This window comes from Eumetopias jubatus, unplaced genomic scaffold, assembly GCF_037043125.1.
Source record: "Eumetopias jubatus isolate StellerSeaLion01/CBP00866 unplaced genomic scaffold, mEumJub1_p1.0 scaffold_6, whole genome shotgun sequence".
Taxonomy (NCBI): Eukaryota; Metazoa; Chordata; class Mammalia; order Carnivora; family Otariidae; genus Eumetopias; species Eumetopias jubatus.
In genome coordinates this window covers 36,159,649-36,173,643 of record NW_028274812.1, presented here as the reverse complement: position 1 = coordinate 36,173,643, position 13,995 = coordinate 36,159,649, and the positions used below count along the sequence as shown (strand labels likewise).

Sequence of the window (13,995 nt, the reverse complement as noted above, 5' to 3'; positions counted from 1 at the left end):
CAATAGTTACTCTGAATGTAAATGGGCTAAATGATCCAACCAAAAGACACAGGGTATCAGATTGGATAAAAAAGCAAGACCTATCCATATGCTGTCTACAAGAGACTATTTTAGACCTAAAGACACCTCTAGACTGAAAATGAGGGGGTGGAGAACCATTTACCATGCTAATGGACCTCAAAAGAAAGCTGGGGTAGCAATCCTCATATCAGATAAATTAGATTTTATTTATTTTTTTATTTTTTATTTTGTTTTAAAGATTTTTATTTATTTATTTGACACAGATAGAGAGAGCACAAGTAGGCAGCATGGCAGGCAGAGGTAGAGGGAGAAGCAGGCTCCCTGTTGAGCTGGGAGCCCGACGTGGGACTCAATCCCAGGACCCTGGGATCATGACCTGAGCCGAAGGCAGACGCTTAACCGACTGAGCCGCCCAGGCTCTCCGATAAATTAGATTTTAAACCAAAGACTGCAGTAAGAGATGTAGAGGGACACTATATAATACTTAAAGTGTCTATCCAGCAAGAAGATTTAACAATAGTAAATATTTATGCCCCCAACATGGGAGCAGCCAATTATATAAATCAGTTAATAGCCAAAGTAAAGAACAGACTGATAATAATACATTAGTAGTAGGGGACTTTAACACCCCATTCACCTCAATGGACAGAGCATCTAAGCAGAAGATCAACAAAGAAACACGGGCTTTGAATGACACACTAGACCAGATGGACTTAACAGATATATACAGAACATTCCATCCTAAAACAACAAAATACTCATTCTTCTCGAGTACACATGGAACTTTCTCCAAAATAGATCACATACTGGGTCACAAATCAGGTCTCAACAGACACCAAAAGACTGAGATTATTCCCTGCATATTTTTCAGACCACAATGCTTTGAAACTTGAACTCAATCACAAGAGGAAATTTGGAATGAACTCAAATACTTGGAGGTTAAATAGCATCCTGCTAAAGAATGAATGGGTCAACCAGGGAATTAAAGAAGAACTTAAAAAATTCATGGAAACTAATGAGCATGAAAACACATTAGTTCAAAACCTCTGGGATACAGCAAAGGTGGTCCTAAGAGGGAAGTACATAGCAGTACAAGCCTTTCTCAAAAAATTAGAAAAATCCCAAATACACAAGCTAACCTTACACTTAAAGGACCGGGAGAAAGAACAGCAAATAAAGCCTAAACTAAGCAGGAGAAAAGAAATAATAAAAAAGATTAGAGCAGAAATAAATGAAAGAGAAACCAAAAGAAGAGTAGAACAGATCAACAAAACTAGAAGCTGGTTCTTTGAAAGAATTAATAAGATTGATAAACCTCTGGCCAGACTCATTCAAAAGAAGAGAAAGGATCCAAATTAATAAAATCATGAATGAAAGGGGAAAGATCACAACAAATACCAAGGAAATACAGACAATTTTAAGAACATATTATGAGCAACAATATGCCACAGTAGGCAATCTGGAAGAAATGTATGCATTCCTAGAAACTTATAAACTACGAAGACTGAAACAGGAAGAGGTAGAAAATCTGAACAGACCCATAACCAGCAAGGAAATTGAAGCAGTAGTCAAAAACCTCCCAAAAAACAAGAGCACAGGGCCAGATGGCTTCCCAGGGGAATTCTACCAAACACTTAAAGAAGAAATCATACCTATTCTACTGAAGCTGTTCCAAAAAACAGAAATGGAAGGAAAACTTCCAAACTCGTTCTATGAGGCCAGCCTTACCTTGATCCCAAAACCAGACAAAGACCTCATCAAAAAGGAGAATGACAGACTAATATCCCTGATGAACATGGATGCCAAAATACTCACCAAGATACTACCCAATAGGATCCAACGGTATATTAAAAGGATTATTTACCATAACCAAGTGGGATTTATTCCTGGGATTCAAGGGTGGTTCAACATTCTCAAATCAATCAATGTGATTGATCACGTTAATAAGAAACAAGAACCATATGATCCTCTCAAGTGATGTAGAAAAAGCACTTGACATAATAGAGCATCCTGTCTAGATTAAAATTCTTCAAAGTATAGGGATAGAAGGAACATAACACAATATCATAAAAGTCATCTACAAAAAGCCAACAGCATCATTCTCAATGCAGAAAAACTGAGAGTTTTCCCTTAAGGTCAGGAACACGACAGGGATGCCCATTCTCACCACTTTTGTTCAACATAGTACTAGAAGTCCTAGCCTCAGCAATCAGACAACAAAAAGAAATAAAAGGCATTCAAATTGGCAAAGAAGAAGTCAAACTTTCTCTCTCAGCAGATGACATGATACTTTATGTGGAAAACCCAAAAGACTCCACCCCAAAATTGCTAGAACTCACACAGGAATTCAGCAATGTGGCAGGATACAAATTCAATGCACAGAAATCAGTTACATTTCTATACACTAACAATGTCACTGAAGAAAGAGAAATTAAGGAATCAATCCCATTTACAATTGCACCAAAAACCATAAGATACCTAGGAATAAACCTAACCAAAGAGAAAGGATCTGTACTCTAGAAACTAGGGAACATTTATGAAAGAAATTGAGGAAGACACAAAGAAATGGAAAAACATTCCATGCTTATGGATTGGAAGAATAAACACTGATACAATGTCTGAACTGCCCAGAGCAATCTACACATTCAATTCAATCCCTATCAAAATACCATCGACATTTTTCACAGAGCTGGAACAAACAATCCTAAAATTTGTATGGAACCAGAAAAGACCCCAAATAGCCAAAGGAATATTGGAAAAGAAAACCAAAGCTGGGGGCATCACAATGCCTGACTTCAAGCTATATTACAAAGCTGTGATCATCAAGACAGCATAGTACTGGCACAAAAACAAACAAATAGATCAATGGAACCGAACAGAGAGACCAAAAATGCACCCTCAATTCTATGGTCAACTAATCTTTGACAAAGCAGGAAAGAATATCCAATGGAAAAAAGACAGTCTCTTCAATAAATGGTGCTGGGAAAATTGGACAGCTACATGACGAAGAATGAAACTGGACCATTCTCTTACACCATACACAAAGATAAACTCTAAATGGATGAAAGACCTAAGTGTGAGACAGGAATCTATCAAAATCCTAGAGGAGTAGGCAGTAACCTCTTCAACCTAGGCCACAGCAACTTCTTGCAAGACACATCCCTAAAGGCAAGGGAAACAAAAGCAAAAATGAACTATTGGGACTTCATCAAGATAAAAAGCTTCTGCACAGCAAAGGAAACAGTCAACAAAACTAAAAGGCAACTTACAGAATATGAGAAGATATTTGCAAATGACATAACAGATAAAGGCCTGGTATCCAAGATCTATAAAGAACTTATCAAACTCAATACCCAAAAAAGCACAAATAATCCAGTCACAAAATGGGCAGAAGACATGAACAGACATTTCTCCAAAGAAGACATACAAATGGCCAACAGACATATGAAAAAATGCTCCATATCACTTGCCATCAAGAAAATACAAATCAAAAGCACAATGAAGATACCACCTCACACCATTTAGAATGGCTAAAATGAACAAGTCAGGAAACAACAAATGTCAAAGATGCAGAGAAAAGGGGAAAGGATGCAGAGAAAGGGGAACCCTCTTATACTGCTGGTGGGAATGCAGGCTGGTACAGCCACTCTGGAAAACAGTGTGGAGGTTCCTCAAGAAGTTAAAAATAGAACTACCTTATGACCCAGCAATTGCACTAATGAGTATTTACCCCAAAGATACAGATGTAGTGAAAAGAAGGGGTACCTACACCCCAATGTTCATAGCAGCTATAGCCAAATTGTGGAAGGAACTGAGATGCCCTTCAAAGACGAATGGATAAAGAAATTGTGGTTCAGATATATAATGGAATATTACTCAGCCATCAGAAAGGATGAATACCTACCATGTACATCAACATGGATGGAACTGGAGGGTATTATGTAAGTGAAATAAGCCAATCAGAGAAAGACAATTATCATATTGATTCACTCATATGTGGGATATAAGGAATAGTGGAGAGGATCATAGGGGAAGGCGGGGGAAACTGAATGGGAAGAAATCAGAGAGGGAGACAAACCATGAGAGATTCCTGACTCTGGGAAACAAACTGAGGGCTGTGGAAAGGGAGGTGGGTAGGGGGATGGGGCAGTTGGGTGATGGGCATTAAGGAGGACATGTGATGCGATGAGCACTGGGTGTTATATGCAACTAATGAATCATTGAACACTACATCAAAAACTAATGATGTATTATGTGCTGGCTAATTGGATTTAAATTAAAAAAAGATAGATCATGCAAATAGTAACCAAAAGAAAACTGTAATAACCACACTATATCAGACAAAAAATAAACCTCAAAACAAAAATTTTACTAGAGACAAAGAATGGGGCACTTCATCAAGAAGAGATAACAATTATAAGCACATATACACTTAACATCATAACCCCAGACTACATGAAGCAAAAGTTGACAGTAATAGTTGGAAACTTCAATAATAGTTGAAACTTTCAATAATGGATAGATCTGGACAGAAGATTCTCAGGGAACTGGAAGACTTGAACAATACTATGAACCAACAGACATGTGTAGAACACTACACCAAACGACAGCAGAACACTCATTCTTCTCAAGTACACATGGAATATTCTCCAGGATAGGCCATGCGTTAAGCCGTAAAACAAGTCTGAAAAAATTTAAGAGAATTGAAACCATATAAAGTATGTCTTCTGACCTCAACAAAATGCAATCAGAAATCAGTAACAAAAGAAAATTTCAGAAATTCCCAAATAAGAAAGGATGTTTAAAATATATATTAAAGTACTTTTTGAATTTAATTTCTAACCAGGAGTTTAAATTGACAGTTTTAAATAGAGTTTAAAAAAAGAGATGTTTCTGTTGAAATTATTTTAAAAAAATGTTAATGGCCTTAATTTCTCTTTCTCACCAGTACTGAGGTAGAATTACTTCTATATCTGGGATCCTCTTTGAAAGAAAGTATTCTGTAATCATCACCAATCACTTTTCCCCTCCACTTTAGCCCTGATCTTACATTAAAACTAATTTTGTAAATAAATTTTTCTAATCGTTGCTCAATTGATGCAAGCTGATCATGTCAACTGAAAACTCAAAAAATTCTTAATAGCAACTCCCCAAATTAAACTGCTAGTCAAAAGCTAAGTGGGAAATTGGCTTTGCAAATTTTGGATTTGCCAGTCTCCATAATCATGTGAGCTAATTCCCTATAGTAAATATATAATATAATATAATATAATATAATACAAATTCCAAAAAAAGCTAAGTGTTTTCATTACTCTCATAAGAAACACTCCTTCTACTAGAAGATTCTAGTAATTTTAACTTAATAAATATTTATTATATACATCTTCTCCTAAACACTGTGGGGATTATAACAGTAAATGAGATTCGGATTCTGTTGTCAGCAATGTTGTAATCTGTTAAGCAGTTGGTCCTCATAAGACAAACACACAGATAACCTCAATTACATTCAAAATGTGATAAATGCAATGATTAGGGCATGAAAGACTATATAGTTGTTCAAAAAGGGAATTGTTACATTCAGTTAGAATACTCAGGGAAAGCTTCTCATAAAACAATGGTTTGCAACCTTGACTGCTCATTAGTATCACCCTGGTCACTTTAAGATTCTTTGGTAACCAGACTTCATTCCAGACTACATAAATCAAAATATCTCAGGCAATTGGCCTGAGCATCAGGATATTTTAAACCTCCCTAGGTGATTTCCAGTGTGCAGCCAAGTTTGAGAACCATTGCTATAGAGGATGGGGGTAAGGAAGGAGTAAATAGAATTGAAAAATAGGTAAAATTCAAGTTGAAAGGAAGAAGATACCAGAAAACTTGAAGAATCCTCTCCTCATATAGCTAATTTATTTTCATTCTCCAAATCTGAGCTGAAGTATAACATTCTTTCAAAAGCTTTGAAAAACTTGACTCCACTTGATAATAATGGTATAAAACCTGACACTTTTTATCGTCCTTGCTATATGACAAGTACCATTGTGAACACTTCAAATATATTTCAATATTCACTCCTTCCCAAAACACTAGAAGATAGATAGTATTATTATTCCCATTTTACATGAGAGGAGAGTAAGTAAATTGGCAAGGTTATACAACTAAGAAGTGGCAGAGCTGGAATTCAAATATATATAAAGACTCCAAAATCCATGTTCTGAAACATGACCAACTAGAGTTAGATATTCCTTATCAAGACTCTCATGGAACCCATGCATATTTCTTCTTCTCCTTCTCCTTCTCCTTCTTTTCTTCTTTCCTCCTCCCCCACCCCCTCCTCCTTCTCCTTTTTTTTTTTTTTTTGGAACCCATGGATATTTCAATCACACCACAAATCACATCATATTGTAAGTGTTTACTAGATTTTTCTCTTCCACTAAATCAATTATTCACTCATTTCACTCATTCAACCATTCAATAAATGACTACTGAAAAAGTGCTTGGTACTAGACGTAAAGTCATATATGTCATACTTTATTTGTCAAAAAGTTTTAGTCTAGAGGAGGGGTCAGCAAACTACAGTTCACAGGCCTAATTCTGCCAGCCACCTATTTTTGTAAATACATTTTTATTGAACCACAGCCATGTCCATTAGTTTATGGATCATCTATAGCTTCCTTCATGTTACAGCCTCAGATTGGAATGGTTGTGACAGAGATCATCTGGTGGCAAAGTCTAAAATATTTACTATCTTGTTCTTTATAAAAAACATTTGCCAACACCTGGTCTGGAGAATAAGACAAATAAGAAAATCATTAATGACTACCCAATGCTATTGGTGAACAAGATATATGGAAACATAAAAGAGAGATACCCAGAGTAGGTTAGGGCATCAGCAAAAGTATTCCAGAAGATATGATATTTGAGCTAATTTTGGAAGGGTGAGTTGAATTAACTAGAAAAAGAAGAGCAACCAGATGTGTCAGTAGGATCCTACTGGGAAGTTTAGCAATGATCCAGGGAGCAAGATTCTACTTACAATAGGAATAAAGAGAGTAAATATGTTTAAGAGATACTAGTCCTACATAACTTTGTAAAATATTTTTGATTCCTTCATTCTCACTAGCATAGCAAGTAATGCATACAGTTAGAACTCATTAAGTGTTTGTTAACAGAAAATATTAAGTCCTAAATGAAGGATATTTATTAAAAAGGGGAAAAATAATTTGCCTTCTATTAGTCCTTAAAAAGCACTGATGTGGAGAAAAATGAACCCTCATGCACTATTGGTGGGAATGCAAATTGGTGCAGTCACTGTGGAAAACACTATGGAGTTTCCTCAAAAAATTAAATATAGAACTTCCATATAATCCAGTAATTCCACTACTGGGTGTTTATCCAAAGAATACAAAAATACTAATTCAAAAAGATACATGCACCCTTTCGTTTACCGGAGCATTATTTACAATAGCCAAACTATGGAACTATGGAATCAGCCCAAGTGTCCACTGATAGATGAATGGATAAAGAAGATGTGGTGTATACATATGTGGTATATATATATATACTGGAATATTATTCAGCCATAAAAAAGATGAAATCTTACTGTTTGCAACAACATGGATGGATCTAGAAAGTATAATGCTGAGTGAAATAAGTCAGTCAAAGAAAGACAAATATATGATTTCACTCATATGTGGAATTTAAAAAACAAAACAAATGAAACAAAGAAAAAAGAGACAAACCAAAAACAGACTCTTAACTATAAAGAATAAGCTGATAGTTACCAGAGGGGAGGTAGGGGCGGGGAGATGGTTAAAACAGGAGAAGGGGATTAAGAGTAGACTTATCAAGATGAGTACTGAGTAACGTATGGAACTGCTGAATCACTATATTGTACACCGGAAACTCACATAACACTGCATATAAAAAAATAAAAAAGAATTCTAATTTTTTCACCCACCACCCTAGAGTGAAAAAAAAGCTACCACTTGTTTTCAATTGTATAGATGTATATTAACCATAGTTTTATAAATGTGAAATGGTTACAAAATACTGTACCTGGAAAATTCATAGGCAGCTCAAATGGTTGTAAAGACTCACAACCCTCAGTGTGCTCACAAATTTCAGCTATGATCTTCTTAATTTTGAGACCAGTAATTTTAATCACTTCTCCTGTTGACAAACAGCATTCATTTCCAAACATTTCATAAATGGAACCTAAAAAAAAAAAAAAAGGAAGAGTTAAAACAGCTTTTAAAAAAAGAATTAAATAAGGAAGAACAAAGTAGGAGTCGAAAGCTTCATATATTGTTTTTATTCAGTTCCTCTCCTAGCTACCTACTAAACAGGAATTTAATCAAGCTTGGTAAAATGTATAGCTTGTACCAAGAAAAATATTAGATTTTCACTTCATCCACTGGACAAAGTATAAACAACCTTATTTTTGTTATTACTGTAAAGTAGATTCATGGTTTCCTCAGCACCTTTAGCTCATCATTCCAAGGTCAAACCACAAACATGTCTTCCATTGCTGGGATTTATGATCTATTTCTGCTGGGTCACAGAATTAGGCTCATATGAGTCAACAATGATCTAAGTATGTATTGCAAACAAGGTTGTAATACAATCCAAGGCTCAAAGACAGAGTCTATACACCAAGGCCTTATATTAAGAGCATCTTATCCATTTATTAAACCTGTTTCTCTTCATCATCATGAATACAAGACTTTCTGTCCATTTTATCTGTTGATTTTTGACAAGCTGGAAATACCTCTTGGTATCTTTACGGCAATAGGGGGCAGACCAGCCCAGATAAACTGAAAAGCTTCATTTTAGTTCAGAATTTCAGTCTTTTTCCTAACAAACCTCTTATCATAGATACTAAAGCTAAGCTTTTCATCCATTTATTTTCTTTTTTTATCTCCTGATGGAAGAAGAGTGTGCAGTGAAATAACCAGAAAATGAGCAACAGAAAAGAGGAGAGGCAAAAATTCTGGATAATCTACCCCAAATAAAAAGGGAACAACCCAAACATTACATCTCTAAGACATTGTTACTTTACAACTGAACGGTAAATGAAAGGCTGATGTAAAAAAATATTATAGAACTGTGGGGATTTAAACCTATCAATTCTTCCCTACCTCCAATATGATTTATATCCTCTTTACCACATTAAAATGTGAACAGTATAAGTATGAGATTTCGGGTTGGTCTGCTTCCCAAATTCTTCCTACTGAACCCCCTCCTCATAGAATCTTACCTGATATACAACACCTAAAACATTTTTGTAGCATTAGTGGTTATCATAAAAGTTATTAAGCCGGGCATCCAATCCAGCATTAAACAACTCCATGATTGTATCGGAGTGTCAACAGGGAACAGGGGGCACACTCAAGTTAGAATAATTTAAGGAGATCTTAACAAAGGGGCAGTTTACACAGAGGCACAGCCAGTTCTCGGTAACACAAGAAAATAAATACCCTGACCTCACTCTTCGCCCTCCATTTGATCCTCTGCCTGGGTACGTCCCTTCCTTTGGCCAAATTCAGCCAGAAGCCAGAGGACAAGGGAGCTACTGATGCCACCACAGAAGTCAGCCTCCAAGGTAGAGAGTGGAAATGGAAGTCCAGCACACCATTCTTACTGCCCATTATTGAATAAGGACTATTTTTGCAAATATGCGAGTATATTTGCTCCTCAAGTTCTGAGCATGTACTTCCATAACTCCCTCCTTTTCTAATGCTATCCCCTTAACTACGTATGTGTTCATACCTCTCATTAACTCCCATACATAGTGTTGTCAGCTATCTCCAATCTTTTGTGGAAAAACTGGGATATTAAAGACACAGTAATAAATCTATAGTGACATTTTTCTCCAATGAACTTAGAACAGTTATTTTCTATGATCCTCATTTGGCAATTAATCACATACTAACATGTTATACCTTCAGTATTATCTCATCCTGTACTTAACTTTTTATGATTTTAGTTATTACTCCCAACTCAAACTTCATGGAAGAAAATACTGCATTATATTATTGCATAACATATTTATAATATATTGCATTGCATATATATTGCACAACACATCAACTGTCCTTCCTCACTCATTCTGCAAACTTTAATGGAAACCTACTACGTGTCAGGCATTGTGATTGGCAGTAGGTAACAGAGATAAAATGCATAATCTCTTCCTCCCATGAAATGTTGTCTTGAAGCAAGCAGACAAGTCAGCAGACACTACAATAAATTATGAGAAAGTTATAACATAGGAAATACAGGGCATTGTGGGAGAATACTGGAAGCATTTAATTAAACAATTACAACCTAAAGAGATTAGGGAAGGATTCCTGGAGGAGACCACAGCGGAGCTGAGGGTTTTTTTTTTTTAAGATTTATTTATTTATTTGAGAAAGAGAGAGAATATGGGAGGGGGGGAGAGGCAGAGGGAGAGGGAGAGAGAATCTCAAGTAGAGTGTGTGCCGAGCATGGAATCTGCCACGGGGCTTGATTCCACAGCCCTGAGATCACAACCTGAGCTGAAACCAAGAGTCAGACACTTAACTGACTATGCCATCCAGATGCCCCTAGTTGAGCTGAGTTTTAAAGGGAGCAGCACAAGATGTTGGGACAGGCAGAGGAAACAGTATTTGAAAAGGTAGCGAGATGTGAAAGAACTTGACACATTCTGGAAACTTCAAGTAGTTTGTTATGTCTCAAATGTAAAGAAAGAACGGGATAAGAAAGGAGACTAGAGAAAAAAAAGAACTCCAGATCACGCAGCCTCTTTATGAGATTACCAATAAATAAAAAGGTCAAAGTCTGATGCAACCTCAAAGTTAGAAAATCTAAATTTTCGGGCGCCTGGGTGGCTCAGATGGTTAAGCGTCTGCCTTCGGCTTAGGTCATGATCCCAGGGTCCTGGGATCGAGTCCCGCATCGGGCTCCCTGCTCCTTGGGAGCCTGCTTCTCCCTCTGCTTCTCTCTCTCTCTATCCCTCTGTCTCTCATGAATGAATAAATAAAATCTTTAAAAAAAAAAGAAAATCTAAATTTTCAGTTATCATGGTTCAGGAACTAATACCAATTTAATAAGAGGTCGTATGTATCTAGGTGCTTGCTATCCAAAGTGTGGTCTACTGTATCACCTGGGAGCTTGTTAGAATCTTGGCCAGACCCCAGACCTGCTGAATCAGAACCTGCATTTTTTAAATTTTATTTTATTATGTTATGTTAGTCACCATACATCATTAGTTTTTTTTATGATTATGTTATGTTATATTAATCACTATATATTACATCATTAGTTTTTGATGTAGTGTTCCATGATTCATTGTTTGTGCATAACACCCAGTGCTCCATGCAGTACGTTCCCTCCTTAATACCCATCACCGGGCTAACCCACCCCCTCCACCCCCCTCCCCTCTAGAACCCTCAGTTTGTTTCCCGGAGTCCATAGTCTCTCATGGTTCGTCTCCCCCTCCGATTCCCTCCCCCTTCATTTTTCCCTTCCTTCTCCTAATGTCCTCCCTGCTGTTCCTTATGTTCCACAAATAAGTGAAACCATATGATAATTGACTTTCTCTGCTTGACTTATTTCACTTAACATAATCTCCTCCAGTCCCATCCATGTTGATGTAAAAGTTGGGTATTCATCCTTTCTGATGGCTGAGTAATATTCCATTGTATATATGGACCACATCTTCTTTATCCACTCATCTGTTGAAGGGCATCTTGGCTCTTTCCACAGTTTGGCTATTGCGGAAATTGCTGCTATGAACATTGGGGCGCATATGGCCCTTCTTTTCACTACATCTGTGTCTTTGGGGTAAATACCCAGGAGTGCAATTGCTGGGTCATAGGGTAGTTCTATTTTTAATTTTTTGAGGAACCTCCACACTGTTTTCCAAAGGGGCTGTACCAACCAACTTGCATTCCCACCAACAGTGTAAGAGGGTTCCCCTTTCTCCACAACCTCTCCAACATTTGTGGTTACTTCCCTTGTCAATTTTTTCCATTCTAACTGGTGTAAGATGGTATCTCAATGTGGTTTTGATTTGAGTTTCCCTGATGGCTAATGACGATGTGTCTGTTAGCCACTTGTATGTCTTCTTTTGAGAAGTGTCTGTTCATGTCTTCTGCCCATTTTTTGACTTGATTATTTGTTTTTTGGGTGTTGAGCCTGCATTTTTAATGAGATCTCCAGATGATACATAAATACATTAACATTTGGAAAGCAGTGATCTGGGCTACAAATGTATAACTGGAAAAGTCTCTGTCTTGAGACTGTTGCAAAACTAACCAGAAAAGGAAGGACATGCCATACAAAAGCATTCAGTGTCATGGAGGTGGAAGATGTTTTAAGTGGGGACAGGGAAAAAGAAAGATCTTAAGTGACATGGTAAGATTTTTCTTTGTCACATGAAAGAGAATATTAGCTGAAGTCCATTGGGCTTAATTTCAATGCAATGAGTGTCTAATTGTAGGTGTAATATATATCAAACTGACTGACTTGGAATGCCATCTTTCTCTCAAAGTTTCCACTGGAATTCAAAATTAAAAGATGAATTTATGTGAGATTACATATAAATTTACAGGAATAGAGGCCAGAGAATTCTATGAAGAGAAAACTGTTTTAGTCACCATACAAGCTTTTGACTTTTCAGGTCCCTTTCCAAGAATCTCTCTTTGCAGGAGGGAGTCACTTCTTTCAGTCATATAAGGAAAAGAACCTCATGCAAATATTAATCTTTTACATTTGTCTTTAATTATTTGTGACTTTCAATTTCGTCTACCCAAGAATGGTGTTAACTCATTTTTAATAAAGAAAGTGGTTGCTGACACACACCACTACAAGTTATGTCTATGAAAGGAGACAAGAACATACAACAACTTCAAATCCCTGAAACTTGAAGGGTTCCTATCCTTTGTTATCACCAATATAATGTCTCTTATAATATTTTTCTTCAGTGAAAATATAAAATGGTTAATTTTTAAAATAGCCAACTTTCATAATCTCAGAACTAGCAAATATAACACATGTAATTGCCTTTTAAAAATTTGCTGATATGCCTGAACCACGTTTATGTATAATACAGATGTAGATATTAAAATAGTTTTCATTTCATTTTTACCATGACATGTATTTGGAATATGCAAATCTCAAATCTATTAAATCTTTATAGACCGATTCTTTCCAAGTCAGAACATATGTATTCAGGATAATGCCAAACATCAGAGAAATCTGGAACAAAGCAGGCTGTTTTCAGTGATCAAACATTGCCCCTGAAGGCTGTAATGAAAGAGCCATGTGCCTTTGAAATCACCTTTCCTGTAATCCTACTTTGCTCAATAAAAATGACACGTTAATATCCTTTTATGAGCTCATCCGTTCTTTGACAATCCATACAAGCAATGCTATGATCACACTGGAACAGCCAAAACAGTTGGTTCAATAGATTTTCTTCCACTTCCTATAGAAAGTTAAAAACTTACATTGTTTAGAGGCTATTTTTCCCTTTACTCAAGATGTACCCATTCCTTCCATTCCCCACTTCCTTCTCCTGCCCTACCAGGCCATTCACTCACCCTCACTTTTCAAAGTTCAACCAATCCTGAAGATTCAGCTCATACCCATCATCTTCAAAGTCTTTCTTGATTCCTACACCTAGGTGAGAATTAATTCTCTCCTCTGCACTCTAAAGCAGTATGCATGTATCTCCATTATAGCCCCTATGTGATTATTATCACAGCCTGCTATTGGGATATAATTTTCTACCCATTGATATTATGTATAATAGAATTTATCATGAGCTCCTAGAGATATCTCTTTTTTTTAATTTTTTTTAAGGATTTTTATTTATTTATTTGAGAGAGAGAGAGAACGAGAGACAGAGAGCATGAGAGGGAAGAGGGTCAGAGGGAGAAGCAGACTCCCTGCCAAGCAGGGAGCCCGATGCGGGACTCGATCCTGGGACTC

At 36.6% G+C, this 13,995-nt stretch overlaps 1 protein-coding gene across 3 annotated transcripts in view; it reads right to left on the bottom strand.

Annotated features, from left to right (window-relative positions):
• THEMIS (thymocyte selection associated) overlaps positions 1-13,995 on the bottom strand; it is a 191,282-nt gene that overhangs the window by 135,717 nt on the left and 41,570 nt on the right. For all 3 annotated transcript variants that reach the window (XM_028117032.2, XM_028117033.2, XM_028117034.2), the window contains exon 2: positions 8,077-8,235. In XM_028117032.2, the coding sequence (XP_027972833.1) occupies positions 8,077-8,235 (159 nt within the window). The remainder of the gene's footprint in view (positions 1-8,076; positions 8,236-13,995) is intronic.